The 23229-nt window shown below is 38.4% G+C and overlaps 1 protein-coding gene across 1 annotated transcript; it reads right to left on the bottom strand.

Annotated features, from left to right (window-relative positions):
• Window positions 1-1037: 1037 nt before the first annotated feature.
• On the bottom strand, window positions 1038-22178 carry LOC107558441 (E3 ubiquitin-protein ligase pellino homolog 1-like). The gene is made up of 7 exons (XM_016242103.1): window positions 21877-22178; window positions 15423-15616; window positions 10770-10899; window positions 10302-10403; window positions 6453-6674; window positions 4107-4295; window positions 1038-1861 (listed from the first exon to the last, which is right to left on the bottom strand). The coding sequence occupies exons 2-7, from the start codon at window positions 15593-15595 to the stop codon at window positions 1244-1246; spliced, it is 1434 nt and encodes a 477-aa protein (XP_016097589.1). The 5' UTR covers window positions 15596-15616; window positions 21877-22178; the 3' UTR covers window positions 1038-1243.
• Window positions 22179-23229: the final 1051 nt, after the last annotated feature.

Here is a 23229-nt window from a genome sequence, read left to right as displayed (position 1 = left end):
GAAAATGCATATTTATGGAATATTTTACATTAAGGATATGGTGGGGTAATACATGGATCTCCATTTTTGTATGAATATCAGTGATTGTGTCCAGTCGAGACTGTCTGAAGTATGCAAGACGTTATATATCTGTATATTTGACTCTATTTCTCCTTTCATATGACTGAATATAAACACCATAAATAGAAACCATTTCCATTTGATTTCATATTTGACCTGTTGATTTACTATGTCTTGTGTGCTTGTTTCTGTTTCTGAACAGACATTTTCGGAGGCGCATGCATGTGTAGTAGGGCTGAGCCAATGACCTTGAGTTATTTATAGCCAGTCAGAGTAGCTGCAGTCAGTGTGCAGGAATGTACCGTTCTGCTCAGAATCCCCTGAGAGAGAGAGAAAGAGAGGAGATAAGAGCGGATGCAGCATCTCTCTTTCTCTAATTTCTCACTGTGCCAGCTCATCACAATCTCTAAACTGAGACCCTGAAATGTAAAGAGATCTAAGCATTCGTGTGTAGTTCATGCATCATCACATGCGTACGTGGATGCTAAATTTAAACACTTTTTCTTTTTTGCCCTGATTTAAATGAAACCATTGTATTACAAGCAGGACTACATTCACACCAAGAATAACTATAATGTTAACTATATAGTTTTAAAATCGTTCTAAATTTATCGTTGGATATTGTTGGAATCACTTTAAAAAATATATTTTCCCCCCAGCTGAACGATAAAAAACATTGACAGCTAATCAGAATCCATCCTGCTTTAAAGAGCTTGATTATTTAAAGTGGCAGACGACATAACTGCAGTGCTTATTATAAACAAAATAATATGTTTTTTTGTTTGTTTGTTGTTTTTTTGCCAAACGTCACAATGCAAGAAGTATTAATGTTCCTATAATAATTGTTTTTTTCTCTGTGATTTACTGGAGAAATGTGAATCTGACTGCAGTTGCTTTGTCAACATTACACATTATGTCAATTAAGGCCTTGCATGAAGCTCTTACAAAAGCAAATGTATGCAATTTCCATTCACTTCTTCTTACACACAACGCTCATCTTTTCAACTTTTAATTCATCTCTTTTATTTACACATTCTGCATTACATAACAAAGTATATTCCCTTTTTTGTCATCTTTGCCTTATTCACAGGCTGTTAATTTTGTGTCCATCCTCCACAGTCCAAACTCTCCGTTTCTCTTATTCGGTCTTAACATCTCACTTTCTGTGCGGCAGCTGTTCCTCTCAGTCGACCGGCCCTTGGAAGATGAGTTTGATGTGGCCTTGTTCCCCAGTCAGCCATGTTCCACAAAAAGGACAAGCAGCGTGGAAGGCATGCGTTCCGTGCGGCAGTGGGATCTGACTCCAGCCTTGCACCGTCTTTTCCGAGCACACGTGACCGCAAGGGCAGAACGCATGTGTCGGTGGCCCCGCGTCCAGGTACAGGCCCCCTTCGCATCCGAGCCAGAGGGGTGCATAGGGGCCCACCCCTCTGCACATGGGACACTCTCGCTCTCCTGTGGTAGCCGGAGCTGTGCCTCCACCCCCGGTTAACGCCACCGCAGACGATCCCACTTTCTCCTTACGAAACCCCCACTTGTGGTAGCCGTGCACATGGCCGCAGTTCATATAGACCCAGGGCTGTTTCTTGTCGATGGTGGCGCGCTGTGCCAGGCTGGGGAAGGCGAGCGTGTTGAAACCCACGGGGCACTGGGGACGGGCAGCGTTTAGTTCCTGGCGTAGAGACTCGAGCTGTTTTAGAGTTGGGGTGTGACGAAGACCGCTAGGGGTCCGCCAAAGCAGAGTGGCCCCGCAGAGATCGATGAGAGAACCATCCTGCAGCATGTTTGATTCGTTCTCTACCTGTGAGGTAAAAAAAACACACACATGCAATCACTCACAACATTCTGCAATATGTCTTCTATTGTGTTCCACAGAAAAAATAAAGTCATACAGGTTTGGAATGACATTAGGATGAATAAATGATGACAGAATTTACATTTTTGGGTTAACTGACCTTTTAAGCCTGAAACTGGCACATAATGTGCCATAATATCCAACTAACGTCACTTATTTGCTAAAACATACAGAATTGTGTGCTATTTGGAATTGAATTAAGAATTTTTACATTCCAATTCAGTTCCTGAATTTGAATTGAGGTAGCGAACAATGATGCTGAAGTGCAATTAAAATAATTTGACAGTAACTTTTCACTAGAAAAGCAAATTTTGTCAGTCCTTTTTAGGCCTTTTTTACCTTGGTTGAAAGATTTGAAAAGTTTTTAAAGCCGTTGTTTTAAAGCTTGATGTTTGAAAGTCTATAGGCCTTACGAACAGAGATCAGATATTTGAAATGCTACTTAAAGAATTTTGTATTTGGTCTACAATATTGTTCAAAAGTTTGGGGTCAGTAAGATTATTTTTACTGTCTTCAAAAGAAGTCTCTTATGTTCACCAAGGCTGCATTTACAGTGGGTATAGAAAAGAATCACCCCCCTTTAAAATATTCACATTTTCAGCCTGCAATGAAGACGGACACAGTTTTTGTTTTATCCAGCTGTATTTAATCAGTGCAACTTATAACATCCAAGTGAAAGATATAACACCAACATATCAGAAAAAAAACAAAACAATCAGCGAGTTGGAAAAAGGATCACTCTCTTGTGTCCGTATTTTGTTGAACCATCTTTCATTACAGGCTTTAGTCTGTTGGGATGTGTCTCTCCTAAGGCTGCACATCTAGACTTTGCAATATTTGCCCACTCTTCTTTGCAGAACTGCTCAAGTTCAGTTCAATTTGATTACCGTTTGTGGACTGCAGTCTTCCAGTCATTCCACAGATTTTCAATGGGGTTTAAGTCTGGGCTCTGACTAGGCCATGCAAGGACATTCACCTTTTTCTCCTTCAACCACTCTGTGCTCAGTTTTGCTGTGTGCTTTGGGTCATTGTCATGTTGGAAGGTAAACCTTCTTTCCATTGACAACTCTCTGGCAGAGGACGGCAGATTTTCCTCAAGAATTTGTCGGTATTTTTCCCCATCCATTTTTCCTTCTATCCTGACAAGTGCTCCAGTCCCTGCTGCAGAGAAACTCCCTCATAACAGGATATTACCACCTCCACGCTTTACTGGAGGAATGCTGTTATTTGGATTCTGAGCTGTATTGGATTTCCACCAGACATATCGTTTGTTGTTGAGGCCAAATAATTTAATTTTAGTCTCATCTGCCTCAGAATCCTCAAGGTACGTTTAGGCAAAGCTCAGTCATGACTGCATGTGGCCTTTCTTGAGGAGTGGCTTTTTTCTTGTAACTCTCCCATACAAGCCACATGTGAGGAGTATGTGTGATTTTGTTGTCACGTGCACACAATGACCACTCTTTGTCATAAATTCCTGCAGCTGCTTCAGAGTTGCTCTCGCCTCTCTGACCAGTTTCCTCCTGGCTCTTTGATCCAGTTTGGAGCGATGTCCTGATCCAGGGAGGGTCTGGTTGTACCAAATACCTTCCACTTCTTAATAACAGACTTCACTGTGCTTCTAGGCATTGATAAAGTCTTTGACATTTTTTTGTATCCATATCCTGACTTGTGCTTGTCCACAACTTTAGATCTTTTGACAGTGCTTGTTTTCTTTTTCTGACATGTTGGTGTTATATCTTTCTCTTGGATGTTATAAGTTGCACTGATTAAATACAGCTGGATAAAACAAAAACTGTGTCCGTCTTCATTTCAGGCTGAAAAGCAACAAAATGTGATTCTTTTTAGGAGAGAGAGGGGGGGGGGGGGTTCTTTTCTATAAATGTAATTTATTCCTGTGATGCAAACCTGAATTTTCAGCATTTCATATCTTTCAAGTAGTAGTAGTAGTAGTAGCCTATATTTCATCATCTTTAATAAATTCACTTTTGTCGACTATGGTCGAACACTATCTGTGTGGAATTTCTGTGAAATATAATTCACTAAATTCAATTGTCTGTGCAATGTGGCCAGTGAAGAAATGAGCAATGTTATGTTTCAACCACAGATGTCCATAAAGAAGCCAGAATTCTGCAGTGTACCTTTGAAACATTTTTACTTGTGATTCATTACCGAGATTAAGGCAAATTCTCACCAGTTTTCCTCTCTGCTGGGCCGACCGTGTCTCTCGAAGGGCAAAAACATTCCCACATACTGAGATCTCCCTCCACACCCCTGGAGCGGGTTCAGATACAAACTCCCCTGCTGGGTGCATCACCAGCACCCCGTTGGTTGTTAGTCCATCCATCAAACCATCTGAGGTCCTCCATTTAGCAGCTCGCTCCTGGAAATCAAGCACATCAAGAGGATTTTACTAATCTCTACAGTATCAACTCACAGCGAAATCAAAATGTGTCGTGGCTTACTGTCAGATTAATATCTGTTCTCTTTTAATGTACATGCATGTTGTGTGTTACATAATAAATCACTGACTAACTGAGCTTAGAGGATTATAATGCACAGACAGACACTTTAGGCTTTCCATTTATAGCTACTAGCTATTACACAACACACCTACTTCTTGGAGCTGCATTATACAGTGGGAGTCTGAAATATTTATACCTAGACTTGAATACAGTATCCATTCTTTCTCGTTCTCTTTCCACCTCCGCAGAACAGCAGTGGGCAGAGAGCCTGTCAAGGACATTTGTATGAGGCCATAGCCGTGTGTTGATATGTCATGCATCACTGCCGGCTACTGGACCATTACTGTCCTCCAGGTGTCTGTGTATTTTTGAGAGTAAAAACGAAGCGTAGATCTCCACTATTGAGTTAGCTACTATCAAGGTCGAAGCAAGTATTAAGTTCATTATTTGAAAAGGCCTTGAATGAAAGAGTACATGTAGTAATGGATTAAAGTAGTGTTCCATTCAAAGTCTACTTCCACTGCTCAGTGTACGAAAGATGATGAATAAGGGGCATAAATCCATATTTTCTCAATAATTAAAGGGTAAGTTCACCCAAAATTTTAATTCTGTTAACATTTACTCATCCTTGTGTTATTTTTATCCATACAGTGAAAGTCAGTGGACTCGAAAAATACACTGGACCTCACTGACTACACCGGACAAAAAAGTTCTTAAATATATGATCTGCAGAAGAAAGAAAGTCATACAGATTTGGAACAACATGAAGGTAAGTGAGTGGTCTGTGCCTTGATGTCACATACACATGATTTTAAACGGTTGATAATCATAATCAATAACCAAGCGCATTAATTGTGAATGATGTGAAATGAGATCATTTTGATCTTAAGCATCTCGGTCGGTGACAGCAGGAAGAGTAAAGCTCAATAATGTGTGTGCACTCCTGGTAATATCAGTCTGTGATGTAAAATGTATATTAATGTTGTAAATATAGATCTACTGTATGTAATTAGAGGTGTTTGCTAAAGTAACAAACCTGTATAAACAAACCCTTTACATTAAGTAACTCATCAAACACTGTTTGTACTGTGGACAGCAATGATATTCAGATCATGCTTGTTGAAGAGAGGCGTGCTATAATTTTCTATGCAATCAGACTTGCGTTTTTTTTCTTGTCAAGACTGAACTGACACAAAACTAGAAAAATGTATATTCACTATAGAAATGTACATGATTTTCCAATAACTAAGATATTTACTTATTTACATGACTTTCTAGGTCTAGAAATTAAAAATGTTAAAATTAATATTTTAATATATTGATTTTATTATACACTGGCGGACAAAACGTATATTTTGTATAAAAGTGTATTTTTAAAATGTTTTTCAAAGAAGTCTCTTACAGTATGCTCACCATACCATTTATTTGATCAAAATACAGTAAATTCAATTAAATAAGTGTTTTTTTTAATTTAATATATTTTCAAATGTAATTTATTTCTGGGATGGCAAAGCTGAATTTTCAGCAGCCATTACTCCAGTCTTTCCTTGATCCTTCAGAAATCATTCTAATATACCGATTTGGTGCTCAATTATTAATACTGGTTCTTTTTTTATTATTAATTCTATTTAATTTAATATTTTAATATTTATATTCCCAGTTTTTATATGACTGTGGGGTGGGCTCTTTTGAGTCTCTTGGGATAGTAAGAAACAATCTAGCAACCACTAGGAAGTCCTTAGCAACCATATAGCGATTCCCTTGCAACATCCTAGCATCAGCAACAAGTAACATTTTTGAAAAAATTTACAAATCTAGTTCAATATCCAATAAACAAACCACTAGGCTGAAATTTTACTTGACATTCTATGTGGATGTCCTGTGAACTGATTATTTTTGCCTGTTAAAACGGACTTTAATTAACAGGCAAAACAGTAGGAAAATAATGTGTCCTCTTCTACAGTGTTGCTTTTTTGATGTCAGTGTAAATAATCCTGTGTTGTCATCTTCTGTACTTTGGCAAAGATTCTGCATTAGTAAACGCGGTTATGACTCAATAGCCTGTTATGACTCACCCCAAGGAAGATGTTTTTGGAAGAGTCAAAGCCTGCTGCATATATTCGTGCTGTGTAGGGAGCACTACGCTCACACATGATGCGGCAAGCGTAGCGGGAGATCGTGCTCTGGGCCGACTGTCCTCCCTCTCCATTTGCGCCCCCCTGCCCCTGTCCTCCACCGCCACTGCTCGCTGTGTCTGTCACCACAAAGTCTATCATGCTCTCTGTAGAACGGCCGATCTAAAGACAAATTAACAACCAGATTAAGTGAGATATTCAAGGATTACTTCACTCAAAATGATAATTTTTATTAATCATTTATTAATTACTCATGTTGTCCCAAACCCCTATGACTTTCATTCTTCCATGGAAGACAAACAAAATATGCTGAATAATGTACTGGCCGCTCAGCCCCGATTCATTGTAATTCCATGGAAAAGAGCAACATGTACGGGATTCACAGTATATACAGTACCATTGGGGTCAGTAGGATTTTTAGTTTTTAAAGAAATTAAAACGTCTATTCAGAAAGGATACATTAAATTGATCAAAAGTGACGAGATATTCAAGGATTACTTCACTCAAAATGATAATTTTTATTAATCATTTATTAATTACTCATGTTGTCCCAAACCCCTATGACTTTCATTCTTCCATGGAAGACAAACAAAATATGCTGAATAATGTACTGGCCGCTCAGCCCCGATTCATTGTAATTCCATGGAAAAGAGCAACATGTACGGGATCCACAGTATATACAGTACCATTGGGGTCAGTAGGATTTTTAGTTTTTAAAGAAATTAAAACGTCTATTCAGAAAGGATACATTAAATTGATCAAAAGTGATATTTATAATTTTACAAAAGATTTCAATTTCAAATAAATGCTGTTCTTTTGAACTTTCTATTCACTAAAGAATCCTGAAAAGCTGTTTTCCAAGATTTTCAACAGCTTTGCCATTACAGAAATAAATTACATTTTACGATGTTTAAATCCATAATATTTCACAATATTATTGTTTTTACTGTATTTTTGATTAAATAAATGCAGACTTGTTGAGCATACTGACCCTAAACTTTTGAATGTTAGTGTATATACCATATTGACTATAATCTGATTTTTTTTTGTATATATTGGTATCAATAAATATTTGAGATTTAATTGTGCATGCTCATTTCAACCTATTTTTACACTTTGATTGCTGATACTTTAGCCATCATAATGCTTGCTTAAATGTGATCTTTATTTTATATAATAATTTAATAACACAGTTAAACATAATATTCAGCAAATCTTAAAATTAATGCCCATCTTTCATGCTCTATAATGTTTTGATGCTGAAATAAATATTGATAGTTTTGGGGGTGTTAAATTTTTTAATTCTTTTTTAAAGACAAAATAATGTATAATTTTAATATTGACCACTTATTGTATCAGCCATAAAATTAGCAGCTTATTGTTATCAGACAGATTTCTAATATTGATGCATCACTAACCAGTACATTATTTAAAAAAATGTCGTCTTTTGTGTCTCAAGGAAGAAAGTTATTTATGTTTAGAATGGCATGAGGGTGAATAAATGACAAAATGTAAATTTTTGGGTGAAATTACCTTTATGTTTGTTGAGAAACAATGACATTTTACATAATTGAGGCCAGAAATATAGGCGTCACGGTTTGTCCCAGATGAAGGCACAAAGACGATGAATAGCGTTCAAACACAAAGTTTAATTATAATCCACACAAGAGTAATCCAAACAGGCTGAAGTAACACACGTAAACGGTGACTGGACCCTGAGTGACTGAGAAGGAACAACTTAAATACACAGTGATAACGAGGTGATAATGAACAGGCGTAATGACTAGATGAGTGTCCATGACGACTGATGACTGGCGAGAAACTAAGACAAAGAAACACATGTGACTAATGAAAACAAACTGAAAGTCCAAGAAAGCAAACTAACTGAACATAACTGTGACGTTACACCCCGTAACTGAGGATGAGCAGAGGGAGGGATGGTGGGGGTTTGGGAGGTGGACGAGGATGTGGCGATGACAGAGGGATGGTGGCGCAGGGATGGTAACCGGATGTGGCGATGACCGAGGGATGGTGGCAGGTGGACGATGACAGTATCCTGGTGGCAATGATGGGAAAGGCCCGATGGCACAGATCCAGAGCTCGGCCGTGACGACAGCCCATGACTGAGTTGAGGGAGGGAGGAGCCAAGATGTAGATGGGGCTGTCGACATCTGGGGGATGACCGATGGAGACAAGGCCAATGGATCCAAAGGCGAAGACAGAGAGCTGATGGAACTGAGCGAGGTCACTGGCACTGAAGGCCTCAGTGATGCCGAGGCATCAAATGTCGGAGGCAGAGTCAGAGTACCCGAGGGCTGAGGCGGAGCCGGTGTGACTGAGGACAGAGGCGACGCCAAAGGGAAGGAGGAGCCTGCTGTAGCCATAGGGGTGGAGGGACAGAGCACAGCGGATGGCCCGCAAGTCTGTGGCGGAAATCGAGTGACGACTGACCAAGGAGGAGCTGGTGGGATGAGGGAACTCAGTGGAGCTGCAAGGCCGAGGGTCTCCGGTGGAGCCGAAGGTGGGGGGAGCCAAGGCGGAGCGGACAGGTCGAGATGGAGCGAGGAGATCGGAGGCAGAGCCACAGGATCCTCTCACACGGGCTCTGCAGGGGGATGCCTGACCTGTGGGTCGATGTCAGAGCAGGGAATCCCCAGAGAATGGCGTATGGCTGCAGACATCCGGCAGCATCAGGGCTGGAGGACTGGCTGAGCTTCACGGTAACACAAAACTTGACAGAATAATGGTAAGTGCAACACTGTCCGTGCCGATTGAGATGAATAAATCATAGTTCATACAGGCATTGCTGCTGTCTAAAGACAGCAGTGATGAAGATACCGGAATTGGGTGGGAGTCAAAACCTCCACAGCTCCATAAGCCATTCCTCATTCTCCACACTCGCTACCTCCTCGTCCACTGATGTTGCGGGCTCACACACCTGGTCAGACTCACGATGGAGCTCCACTTCCGGGGTGAGGGTCAGCTCTGTCCTCTTCTTTTTGGGCTCTGGCTGACGCTTCATAGCGGGCGGTAGCTCTCCGTCTGTGGGGGGCTCACGAATTCTCCGCGGTCGAAGTTGGTGGAACGAGCTCTGGGTCTGGCTTTGTCCTGGATTGGGGATTAGACACTCTCCAGACACCGGATGATGGCTTCCCTCCAGTCAAGTCCAGAGTTGTCTGGGAGGTCCACGGGATGGTGGTAATTGGCCCCGATCCAGAATAAAGACTTCAGGGTCTCGTTGTTGACAGGGCTGGTCAGTGAGAGACAAAGTTCTCCGAAAATGTCAACAAATCTCACTGCAAAGTTAGGTTGTGGTCCGGTCATCTGTCACGGTGTGTCCCAGAAGACGACACAAAGACGATGAATAGCATTCCAACACAAAGTTGAATTATAATCCACACGAGAGTAATCCAAACAGGCTGAAGTAACAAACATTAACATAAACGGTGACTGGACCCTGAGTGACTGAGAAGGAACAACTTAAATACACAGTGATAACGAGATGATAATGAACAGGTGTAATGACTAGATGAGTGTCCATGACGACTGATGACTGGCGAGAAACTAAGACAAAGAAACACATGTGACTAATGAAAACAGACTTAAAGTCTAAGAAAGCAAACTAACTAAACATAAATGTGACAATAGAAAGGTAAAGACATTCACCACTACGACGGTATACTAAATAATTTTACATTTATTTGCATGTTTGATGAACTCAATAGTGAAATTTAAAAAGGCAGTTAAATAAAAGAATCCTCCCTTCTTCTGGTATGATGCTTTGCTCACCTGAAACATGTCGGTGTTGGGGTCATGTGTATATTCCACTATAACAGAATGACTCCGGGACAGTGTGTAGGATATGCTGTGCTGGCTTTTGTTGCTTAGGGCCTGCAAACACACACACACACACACACACACAAACACACCTCTTTGACTAATGGCCTTTGTTTCATTCATCATTCATCGCTTAACAAGTCAAGAGGAACATAAGGCAGTTTCAGGTTCCCTAACCTTATGCAATAGATTGGCAAAGCACTGGGTTGGTTGCAGTGTTATGCAATGACTCTTACAGAATTTTGTGGGTGGGTCAGGAGGACACTTATGTTGGAACAGATTTCAAATCTTTTGGAAGCTATGAAAAAAGCTGTTTTAGATAAAGTATCTGGTCCTATCAATTGTTAGCATTAAGACATTACCATTTATATTTTAGAACTAGGTGTGGAAATTGTAAAGAATTTAAGCAAACGCTGTCACCTTCGACACCAGGGGCGTGGAGACGTTGTGGATGACATCAGGTTTGACGCCGTTGGCTTTGGGCCGTTTGTAAAGGGCCAGCCGACTTCTCCTGCGGCCCTTGTCCCCGCTAGCTAGCGAACCATTATGCCTGCATGTAACAAAACCACAGTAGTCCAGTCTGAGCTTAGCGAATGCTTTGAACAATAAAAAAAAAATGAATTCATCAAAAACACATTCGGCGCTTAATTTAGATGCAGCACTTCACCCGCTGACTGATTTTGATAGGGCTGACAGATTGAGGACAGACTGTTGTCTTGGGGATGACAAAAACTAGGCATGGATGACTTGTTTTCACTTAGGAGCATTGGTGTGTACTTAAAAATAATTAAATGCATTATTCTATCTCTCCATCGATACTATGATAGGAGTCATGAGACGTCCACAAAATGGCTAATGCAGGCCTCTCAGAGCCTGTCAATGAAGAGACGAAGCCATCTTATAATTCATGTAGACAACGATCAATAGTCCAGACACTTAAATGAGCTCTCTCAATCTCCTTTCATCTCACTGGGAGGCAGTGTTCATTTTTACTTTTTTTTTCATTAATTCATTTGTAGTATCTGAAAGTATGATGAAAACGTCTTTCAAGTTAGATCATTTTTGTCTATTTTACTCTGATTGAACTAGAATATCTAGTGCCAGATATACTAACAGCTTGTGCCAACGCAAACCCTTTTTTGGCGTTAAAAATCTACTGTCAGGATTTACTAAAGACATGCAGTGAAAAATTAGTGGTGAAAAGATCTGGACATTTATTTTCTGGCTAAACTTATTGCATATGCATTTGCAAGAGTTTCCCTTTCAGAAGCAACAATTATGGGAGGAGAGTATTTGAATGAATCATGCAAGGTGATTTACTAAGGTTTACAGTAGTCTGTTTATTGGTATTTGCGCCATTATTTAACACCCAAGAAAGCAAGTCGTAACCCATTTTGAGCCTGTGTTGTTTGTACATTACCCACACCTAATTATCATTGGCTCTGTTAGTTTGTGACTCTGTGCTAATTTGTGCTGCCCTTGCAGCATGATTGCATTGGTCATTATGGAAATGATCTGGCTGCGTCTGTGCACAATTAATCTGGGCACAGTAGATCACCCGCAGAACTTCTCACTCCCATCGCCACTTTTGTGGGATTGCAGTCTCACGCAAATTTGCCCTGTTTAGTAAATCTGGCCCGTAGTCTCCAAAAAATGGATGGACAAAAATGTGCTAAATAACAATAATGTCAATGTGTTACAGACTACTTGACTTAATTTTTTGTGTAAATGTAAGTTGACATTATGTTTGTGTTTTGGATATACTGTAGCTGATTATATAATATACATTTCCCTTCAAAAGTTTGGGGTTGGTAAGATTTTTGAATTTATTTTCTTATGCTTACCAATACTGTATTTATTTGATCAAAAACGCAGTATAAATTGTTATATTGTGAAAGTTTCAATATTAAATGTGTTATGTTTATCTATGTTCCTGTGGCTCAGTGGTATAGCATTGCGTTAGCAGCGCAAAGGTCGTGGATTCAATTCCCAGGGAACACACAGTGCATTCAGGCTATACATTTCTTATCAGTATGTAAGTCGCTTGGGATAAAAGTGTCTGCTAAATGCATACATTTAATTTAATATTTTCTATTTTTAGCATGTTTTCAAATGTAATTTATTCCTGTGATGGCAAAGCTGAATTTTTGGCATTATTATTCTAGTCTTTAGTGTCACATGATCCTTCAGAAATCATTCTAACATGATGATTTGCTGCTCAAGAAACATTTCGTCTTACTATCACAGCTGAAAACATCTTTGGTAAACAGAAAGTCAAATTTTTTTTACTGTTGTTATAAAAATATAATAAATACATCGATTAAAAAAACAGCATTTATTTGAGATTTTTTTAAACAATGTAAAAGTCTATGCTGTCACTTTTGATCAATTTAATCTGTTTACCAAAAAAAACGTTTATGAAAGATATTATAATTGTAACATCTATTTGATTTTTTTTCTTTAATAGAAGTGCAAAATGGAAAAGAAATGAACACTTGAACACCATCATGTGCTTTCTCTTTTCCACCTCTTGTACTGTTATACCCTCTTCCCCCTTTCTTCCCCCTCTTGGCACTGGAAACATTCATTGCTCTGCTCTGCTCTGCTCCGCTCCATGACTGTGTGAGTTGACATTATGTTTGTGTTTTGGATATACTGTAGCTGATTATATAATATACATTTCCCTTCAAAAGTTTGGGGTTGGTAAGATTTTTGAATTTATTTTCTTATGCTTACCAATACTGTATTTATTTGATCAAAAACGCAGTATAAATTGTTATATTGTGAAAGTTTCAATATTAAATGTGTTATGTTTATCTATGTTCCTGTGGATCAGTGGTATAGCATTGCGTTAGCAGCATTACAGTGGAAGTCTAAGGCAAGACATTACAGAGAGTTTTAAACCACAAATGGGAAGCTTGTATTTTTGGTAAAGCACATACATGGAAGAAATGGTATTATGAGTTGTCTAAACCATTTGTGTGTGTGTGTGTGTGTGTGTTTTTCCCTTGTGCATATCACCTAAGTTAAAAAGTTTACCAGCTTTAACCCCCCCCCCCACATCCTCTCCCCTTCTCCCATGTTTTTTTGTTTGTTTTGTTTTATGTTGTGGGTAGAAAAATTTTAGTGTCACATGATCCTTCAGAAATCATTCTAACATGATGATTTGCTGCTCAAGAAACATTTCGTCTTACTATCACAGCTGAAAACATCTTTGGTAAACAGAAAGTCAATTTTTTTTTACTGTTGTTATAAAAATATAATAAATACATCGATTAAAAAAAACAGCATTTATTTGAGATTTTTTTAAACAATGTAAAAGTCTATGCTGTCACTTTTGATCAATTTAATCTGTTTACAAAAAAAAACGTTTATGAAAGATATTATAATTGTAACATCTATTTGATTTTTTTTCTTTAATAGAAGTGCAAAATGGAAAAGAAATGAACACTTGAACACCATCATGTGCTTTCTCTTTTCTACCTCTTGTACTGTTATACCCTCTTCCCCCTTTCTTCCCCCTCTTGGCACTGGAAACATTCATTGCTCTGCTCTGCTCTGCTCCATGACTGTGTGATTTGAATGACATCTTTGTTGGCAGTCAAATGAAGTGTTTTGCATCCGCAGCTGAAATCTAAAGATAAGTCAGGAAAACCAGCCGCAGGTACACCAGGGGAGCCAATTGGCCCGGATGACGTGGCGTTCATTCATCTGCGAAAAAGGATGTTAATTGAAGTCATATTTATTTAAGGGTAATTTTACCCTTGAACTCCCACTGAACTCCTGCATTCAAAATGCTGGCTGAGTGGAGGAGCTGTAATTTAGATAAATGGGTTTTCACGAATCTGAGACGGTATTGTACAGTTCTAATGTGTGTGAATACAGTTAAACCTGAATGATGATAAACCCAATGCTGCAGATGTCAAAGGTTTAGATTATTCATAACTAAATATGTTCAGACTCAATCCATTAAATACTTAATAATTTGTGACATCTCTTTTGGAATCATTTTATGATTTCCTTTCTTTGCAACAGTGAATGTTCTTAATGAATGACTTAATAAAAGCTTTATCAACAAAAGTTTTGGCATAATATTAATCATTTTGATTAATTACGATTTTAACTTACAGTGGAAGTCTAAGGCAAGACATTACAGAGAGTTTTAAACCACAAATGGGAAGCTTGTATTTTTGGTAAAGCACATACATGGAAGAAATGGTATTATGAGTTGTCTAAACCATTTGTGTGTGTGTGTGTGTGTGTGTTTTTCCCTTGTGCATATCACCTAAGTTAAAAAGTTTACCAGCTTTAACCCCCCCCCCACATCCTCTCCCCTTCTCCCATGTTTTTTTGTTTGTTTTGTTTTATGTTGTGGGTAGAAAAAGTAAAAAATGAATGCCGTTGAAAGTGCCTCTGTCACTGAATACTTTCAATGTACCTTGTTCTGATAAAATAATAATAATAAAAAAGTTTACCAGCTTTACAGATCATGACATAATTTATTATTTAGTTATTAATATATTAATACATTGTGGCTGTACTTACCATGTGCATTGTAACATTTATTGGAAATAATTGTTTTGTGAAGATACTTTGAATTTTTTAACAAAAATAGCAGCACAATTGTTTTCAACATTGATAATAAGAAATGTTATTTGAACACCAAATCAGCATATTAGAATAATTTCTGAAGGACTATGTGACACTGAAGACTGGAGTAATTGCTGAAAATTCAGCTTTGTATCACAAAAATAAATTACATTTTAAAATATATTAAAATAGAAAAAATATTTTAAATATTATTTTAATAATTGCAGCATTGGTGAGCATGAGAGACTTCTTTAAAAAATGTTTAAAAAACATACTGACCAAACCTTTAAACAGTATTGTGTATGTATATGTATATGCATATTCACAGAAGTAAAGCTTTTTGTGAACTATTCTTTAAGTTCTACTGTGCTACTATGAAAGAAAGGGCTAATCTGAACTATAGAATTGTAAAGTGCTTAACCTTAATTTCATCCTTTCAATATTAATATTATTCCTTCAGGGTTGTTGAGGATGTTTTCTTACCCGAGTACAATCAGCTCCCCGTACTTGATGGGCTCCTTGTCCTCAGGGCAGAGAGCATCATGGGACTGAGATCCTGAGCCCAGAGGAGGAGACGGCTGGTTCTTGTTGCATGATGGACGCAGCTCCAGGGATGGAGGAGGGCAAAGAGCTTCGGAGCTCCCTTCCAAAACCATATCCAGAAGAACCACTCACAGCTATGAGAGAGAGTGAAGGGAAGAATTTGAGACTGATATTGTTGATCAGCACATTTTGCTTGTTTTCTCATGGTGAAATTACAACTTTATTTAATAAGTGCTACAGGGAGAGGAAATGGAAAAACAGTATGATTCTTATCTGCATCCCAACCCCCCCCATCGGTTACTCCAATTGTAAAAACAATAACAGCTGTATCACGAATCAGCTGCTATGTATTTATGTAACAACTGATCCTGTGAGAACAGCCTGAGATAGTGTGGCTGTCTCTTCTGAAGTCAACAAGCAGTCAACCATCAACTGACAACCTATCAGGAACAGGAGCTGTAACCAATCCCAGGAGAATAACAACCTCTCTGCAATTACAAAGTCAAGCGCACCAATGCAAAGGACTTCATTGTTGTTTTTCATACAGACGTAATGGAACACAGTCACAGCAGTGGCATTTCAAAGGTTCGATACTGACTGGTAGATAAATTGGTGTTGTCATTACTCTGAGTACTTAATGTGTCTTTATCTATCTATCTTTATTTCTGTGAATCTATCTGTCCATCCATCCATCCTCTATGTGTTATTTCACTGTAATCAATGTTATTTTAGTATTATTTATATGCTATTATAGTATTAATTAGTATTTTTATTAGTAATTTGCTTTCTTTATATTTTAATTTTAGATATAGTAAAAGTAGTAGATTCTATTTAGCTTTAATTTATTTTATTTCAGTTTTAGTAATTTTAGTACTTAAAACTTACTTCTCATCTAATATTTACATTTCATTTTAATTCAACTGGAAAATTCTGTTATGAAGCTTCATCTAGTCTACAGTGCACTATACACACTGAATCACTTTTTTATTTTTTTTAATTATAAGCATCTTCCAATTAACACAACATTAAATATATGTAAAACCTTTGTAGTGCAAAAACATTAACAGTAACCGGTTATTTGTCAGTTTGCTTCTTCCAGGCTCCCTTATGCAGCAAATTAATCTGAACCGAGTGCACAGGAAGCTGACTGGAGATGACGGACAGCGCAGATGAGCCAATTGCTGCACTATTAAGGCACTGCATGACTGTGGGTGTGCAATAGTGAGAGGTGGACTGAGGGGGCTGAGAGGGTGAGTAGAGGGAAGGAAACTGAGAGAGGACAAAAATAGAAATAGCATGGTGGTGTAGGTGATGGAGAGGAGAGGAGCAGGGAGGGCCAGCGGGATGGAGAAGGGTATGTAGAGGAGTAATGCATATAGAGTGCTTACAAAACAGCAGATTGTAGATAACAGAAAATTACTAGGGATGAACAAGCACTGTTATGAAGAGATTGTGTGTGTGTGTGTGTGTGTGTGTGTGTGTGTGTGCGTGCGCGCTGAGGTTTGGCAGGGTGATGGATTGCCTGTTCTGTGCCACGCACTTTCTAATCAGCCCACAACCTGGAGGAGGAACGAGGGAACGAGAGAGATATGGGAAGGGAGATCAACAGGAATGCAGGGATATGGAGGGGTGGTGAGGACAATATGCCCACTATGGAATGAGATCTTTCCAGACACAACCTTAGTGTATAGTGGGTTAGCATATAATTAAATGACAAGCTCAGTCTGTCAGCTCGAACTGCTCTTCACACATTATTGGGCAGCTTATCAATAATTCATTGGCTTCTGGTGCCTTTATTAAAGACTTGAGTCCCACAGTGCAGGTACCTCTAAAAACAACTTCTTTATTCTCTTCATCACCACTTCTCAGATCACCACGTCCTCCCTCCGGTCTGATTTTATGTCCTCCCTGATTACTGTATCATCTTCCGTCACCTTCTCTGTTCATTCCCACAATCCTCTCTGCTACCTCTGCAGCGGGGTGAGCGAGTGTGGTGCGTTAGACTGAGCGTATGAGTGTGAGCGCCGGAGTAGACAGAGAGCGAGTCTGCCTCATCCATCTCTATCAGGAGCCAGATGAAGTGAGTTCTAAATATACACGCACAAGGAAATGATCTCACGAATAACTTATGAGGCTTTACTCGAGGCCAGGCTTGCCAAACATAATTCTTCAAAATCTGTATCTGCTTTTCAGCAGATCATTAGCTATTTCGCCGTTTTGTCGGAGCTGCACTTTTGTGCAATACACATCTTGAATGCTCGTATAGCTGCAAAATTTCTGTCTGCATTGTTGTCCTGTCTGCAAACAATAGTATTGGTGTTATGCTTTAACACATCTGGTATCCTCTAGCAAAGTACATTTATATATGTAGCAGAATGTAGTTTGCACTTATATTGTCTGCTGGAATCAGCTCAAAGTGATGGCATCTCATAAATGCAATGAAATATTATTTTACATTCTTAGTGTCTACAATGAATGAACTTGCTTCTGATTGGTCGATGGCAGCAATCTGGAGATAAATATATTTCTGTCATGACAACTCTCTGAGGAATTTGGCATGGTAATGTACATTACAATGTCTTGGCGGAATAGATCTGCTACACTGCTGCTGCGGCAGAGCAAGTACCGAGATTTGCTACTGCCAATACATCCACAACATGCTACGGTAAGAATGTAAGAAATACTGCTGCTGCACATATAACATATATGAATAACCCCCATATAGCATACATGAATCACCCCGTAGCAGATCTATACAGGTGGAGCTGGGGAAGGTGGAGGGTTTCTGAAGTGCGCTGCAAACTGCTACAGCAAACAAAAGCCAGGAATTTGAATATTGAGCAGTAAGCTCAGATACAGGAGAGAACCAATCAGCTGCCATGTGACAATGATGTCGCCAGGTCAGATTGAGCTAGACCTATCAGACTGCGCCATCTAGAGTTTCATGCCAGAACTCTGTATTTGTATAACAAGCTATTTCCAACACAGCTAGTATGATGTTTCTCAGTAGTCTCTCTTCTCATGTAATAAAATTGTTTTTAACATAAATTAATATTTTATGTATACTTGGCAAATAGTAAAAGGTGGTAACCTGCCATTTTCAGTTTAAGGAATTGTTTTTTTTACCTGATATAACACTAGTTTTGTTGGTGTAACTTTATGTATTTAAGTTGATTCAGTGATGCTAAATAATCATTTTGATTTGAATAAAATCATTCATTTAGATATTACCACATAAAACATGTTTTAGGTTAACATTTTTGCAGTGTACATTCAGTATGCTATTATTTCAAAAATGTTGTACATTCTGATCACATCAAGGTTTTATTTTGCAATAATGATCGAATCACTGTATGTTAACCCTTACTTATGATTATAGTTTGCAATAACTCTGCAATATGCCAACCAAGGCTGTATTTTACAGTAAAAACAGTAACATTGTGAAATATAATTATAGACTTTAACATAACTGTTTTCTGTTTGAACATATTTTTAAATGCAATTTATTATTGTGATGCAAAGCTGAATTTTCAGCATCATTACTCCAGTCTTCAGTGTCACATGATCCTTCAGAAATCATTCTAATACGCTGATTTGCTCTTCATTTTTTATCATCATCAATGTTGAAAACAGTAGTGACCGTGATATTTTCTTCACGATTCTTTGATGAATAGAAAGTAAAAAAACATTTATTTGTAATTGCTAGTATTTAAAAAAACTACTTTTCTTTGAAAAATGTGTTGATTATTACCTTGTAAATCATTAGGCTAAATTAATGTAATATTTGTCCACCACAACATGATGCAAATCTCTTGTAAATGCAGTACACTATGTTCTAATTTGTTAGCATCATGTTGTCTGTTGCATTTTCATTTAACAGAATATCACCATATATCTGTTCTGGTGAGCTGAGTAGCTGAGGTCTGCCATAGACTGCGGTCTGCACCAGTGCAACAATGGTGCATATTGCATAATTAATGTGAAGACGCCATCTATAACAGTGTTGCTCACTGTACCGTATAATGTCATTATCTCTGTCAGTGTAAGTCATAGTCAGTCATATAGTCAGCTGCAGTTTACTGAATGGCCATCATGGCTGTTGTCTGTTGCAGTGTGCTGTGAAGCTGTGGTCTGCAGCAGGTGTGTGTGTGTGTGTGTGCAACTCATGATGGAGTGAGTGTCCTACAGTTCTGTCTGACCCCGCTGCTCCTGTCTGGGCGAGCAGTAGAAAGAGCTGCAGCCACCAAAGGGAGGGAATGAGAGAAAGTGCAAGAACACGTTGACATCATCTCCCCATTACAGGAATCGTTATTGTGAAACTTGATAGTGACCTTCAGAGCAGGGACCTCCGCAGGAGCTCTATCATTTACACTCTTCCTGTTCTAACGGCACATCAGCATTCACAGATGCATGTCAGCAAACTCGTATATGGGTCACCAGTTTGACATTGCAAAGACATTTAGTTTATAATTCGAATGAATAATTATGAAGTTTTTTTCAGTATGCTGATAAAGAACGAACCCTGGATTAACACTGCCAAGGGGAAACACTATGCAGCACATAAAGACAACCATGACAATGAATAAACAAGCAATAGATGAATGAAGAGGAATATTTACGAATAACTTCAAACTGAAAATACTGCTGAAAATATTATTCAAAACTTTAACTGACATGTAATACTTATCTCTCAAGTTCAACACAAGCAAAGTTATATCATGTGAAACTACATTGCACTTTCCCAACCTCAATAACGTCTCGTTCTCTAAGTAAAAATCCTCATTCATGCAAAGAGTCTGTTACTAAGCATCAGTTTTTCACTTAAATATTTTTCTCTGCCTTAAGACATTAGGAGGTAATAAGAAAGAACTTTTTTATTGATGTTATGTGAACAATCATCCCTCTCGGTATAATGACAATTGAGAAATTTCTCCTCCCAGACTTGATCCTCAAAACCAAAAGTTTGTTGTTGTTGTTATTTTCTAATTTTCTTAATCACTGTCTTGTTTTCCTTAAAACAAGATGGATTTCCTTGACAAGCAAAATATATTATGCCATTCAATTTGCAGTATATTGTTTTAAAGATATTTACTGGAAATCAAAACCATTATTAAGGCTTCTATTTTTGCTGTAGCATGGATACTCCCTGTGCATACACATCATCACATGCAGTCAAAGAATGTAGGAGACATCTAAATCTAAATCTAAATCAATCAAAGCATCTTTTCATAATGTTAAATATGTTGTCAGACAAGTAAATGGGAAAGACGGTCTTCAGACCAGAAAAAACATGTGTTTCTACCTCCACATGAACAAATACTAAATGTTTACGAGACAAACATACTGTCACCATTCATGATTGTTCATTATTTAAAAATAATAATAAAATAGGCTGTGCTTATTTGATGTGTAAACACACTAGCAAGACTAGCTCAGCAATTAGGAAAACCTGAAATTAACAAACCTTCCAAATAATTAATTATAGAAATAATAAACTAAATTACATCCTTTCATTTGTAATGTTCACTCAACATGTTGTGATGTAACTTCATCACACTGTTGTGCAATTTAGATTTACTGTTCATTATCATTATCTGTTCTATAAACGGTCGAGATTTTTGTACACATCAGAAACTAATAAGCAAGATTATGTAATGGCATTGCTCGTATTCTGCTCATTTTCTCGAGACAGCATGACCCGTGGCCCAGCCCGTGCTCTCAGACGACAGATTGCAGCGGATTGCGTCTCACTAACAGCAGAACAGCTGACTTCAAAGATTCGAATAAGATCCGAATTATAATTCGATGTCTAATTCGATTTTTACGACGTAATTACACAATACTGATTCCCCAGGAAATACACAAACGCACGCGAGACGTTTACTATAGATGAAATATTTTAAGTCGGGCAACACTTTTTTAAAGAGTTAATTCATAAGGCGTCAACATGATGTAAGTGCCACACTTGTAGCCTATTATTTCCATTTCTTTTAATCCGCCTGTAAAGACTGTTCAAAATGCATATGGACATATTACATAACGTTATCATACCAAAACCTGACCTATTTGGTATTCACCACAATCATCACTGCAATTGTATCCCACTAGAACGATATAAATGGCATGCTCTTATTTATAAAAGCAATTCCACGGCTGCCTAAGAGGCCTGGGAAGTACACAAGAGATTTCACATAAAATTAATTAATTATTTAATTTATTACACATAGTATATTTAAATAAAACACTAAATCTAAATGATAAATTATTTGCACAGAAAAGTAATTACAGAAGAACGCACGCATTTATCTATACACGCACTAATTAAGTGATAATAAAAAGAGGACCATATTTCGGTGAACAAGCACGCCAAGCCAAAAACTATCCAAATACGCACCTGATGATGTTACAGACCTCTTCCTTGAATATCCTTGGCTTGTCAATCCCCGTGTGGCCTTAAAATAGGGCGTCGTGCTGTTAATTCATCACTCGCGGTGTTAAACTGGATGGCACGCGCATCACGTCGTGTGTTTTGCATGGCCACACTCCGTTATCATCAGTTACACGGAAGACAGCGCGGATCTTAATCCAGGAGAAGAGTGTTTTCAGTCGAGTCCAGACACTCCGTTGTCACGCCCATCTCTCGCTCGCAGTTCTCTGCCGTTAAAGAAATCCGAGGACGGGTTTTGTCCTCGCTCACATCATGCGCCTCTGCGGTTGGTCAGGGAGCCACTACACTCGTATGCCCCGCCCCCGGATGCGAGGTTACAAATCCAATATGGTAGTGAGCTCATTAATATCCATGATCCAAGCCAAGCCATTGAACGGAAAAAGCGCAACGTCAGGAGTACCTCATTAATATTCAGAAACCAGGCTTCGGCATTAGAGGATTTCTCCGCCTAATTAATATTCATTAGCTAAGCGTAGGCATTGTAATTTCGCCTCAGGTTAGCGCTCGTGAGGTTGTTGGCACAGCACATCACTGCTGTTGCATACGCGCGCGGTGCCGCTCGAGCGAGGGATCTGACAGCCCGTGGAATCCTCCGCGTTCTCCACATTTAGGATTCGGAATGCACCTGTGGAAATGCATCAGTTTTTTACACCTGTTATATTTGCAGTGATTGTGCTGTCACTTTCACTGACACCTCTTAATTAAGACGACCATCTCGCGCGACGATGCGCAAGCTATAACCTAATCAGCCAGTTTTATAAAGCTGTATGAAATTAATAATATTTTCACAACAAAATAAAACAGCTAATACATCCAACTTGTTAACCCCGAGTTCTGTTTTTAAGGTAAAAAAAAAAAAACTTGTCACAAGGGTTATATGAATCAAAAGTCTAGATACACAAATATGTGTTTTCTCTGGCTTGTTGGTTTCAAACACCTTGTTCAAAATGTTCGCAAATAACTGTGAACCGTATCCACCAATTCGAAAATTAATTTCATCATCAGTTAATATAAAAAGTTAACAATGGTATGTTACATTTAAAAGTTTCGCAGTTTTGTTATTTTGTGCTTCAACATTCTCTAAATGAATGAGCCAGTAAGGCAATGGATGGTTCCGATAGATCAAGTATATAAATTATAGCCTATTCAAAATTAAGCTACTTAAAGTAATTGTAACGTTAAGTATTTGTAAGACATGCTTTACAAAATGATCACAATCAATCAATCAGTGTGTCTATCTGTCGAAACCCTCCAATGTGGCTGAATTACAACAATTCTGCATAGATGAGTGGACCAAAA

This window comes from Sinocyclocheilus grahami, unplaced genomic scaffold (assembly GCF_001515645.1).
Source record: "Sinocyclocheilus grahami isolate Dianchi unplaced genomic scaffold, SAMN03320097.WGS_v1.1 scaffold645.1, whole genome shotgun sequence".
Taxonomy (NCBI): domain Eukaryota; kingdom Metazoa; phylum Chordata; class Actinopteri; order Cypriniformes; family Cyprinidae; genus Sinocyclocheilus; species Sinocyclocheilus grahami.
Note: the sequence above shows the minus strand (reverse complement) of the source record. Positions and strands in the feature narration are given on the sequence as shown.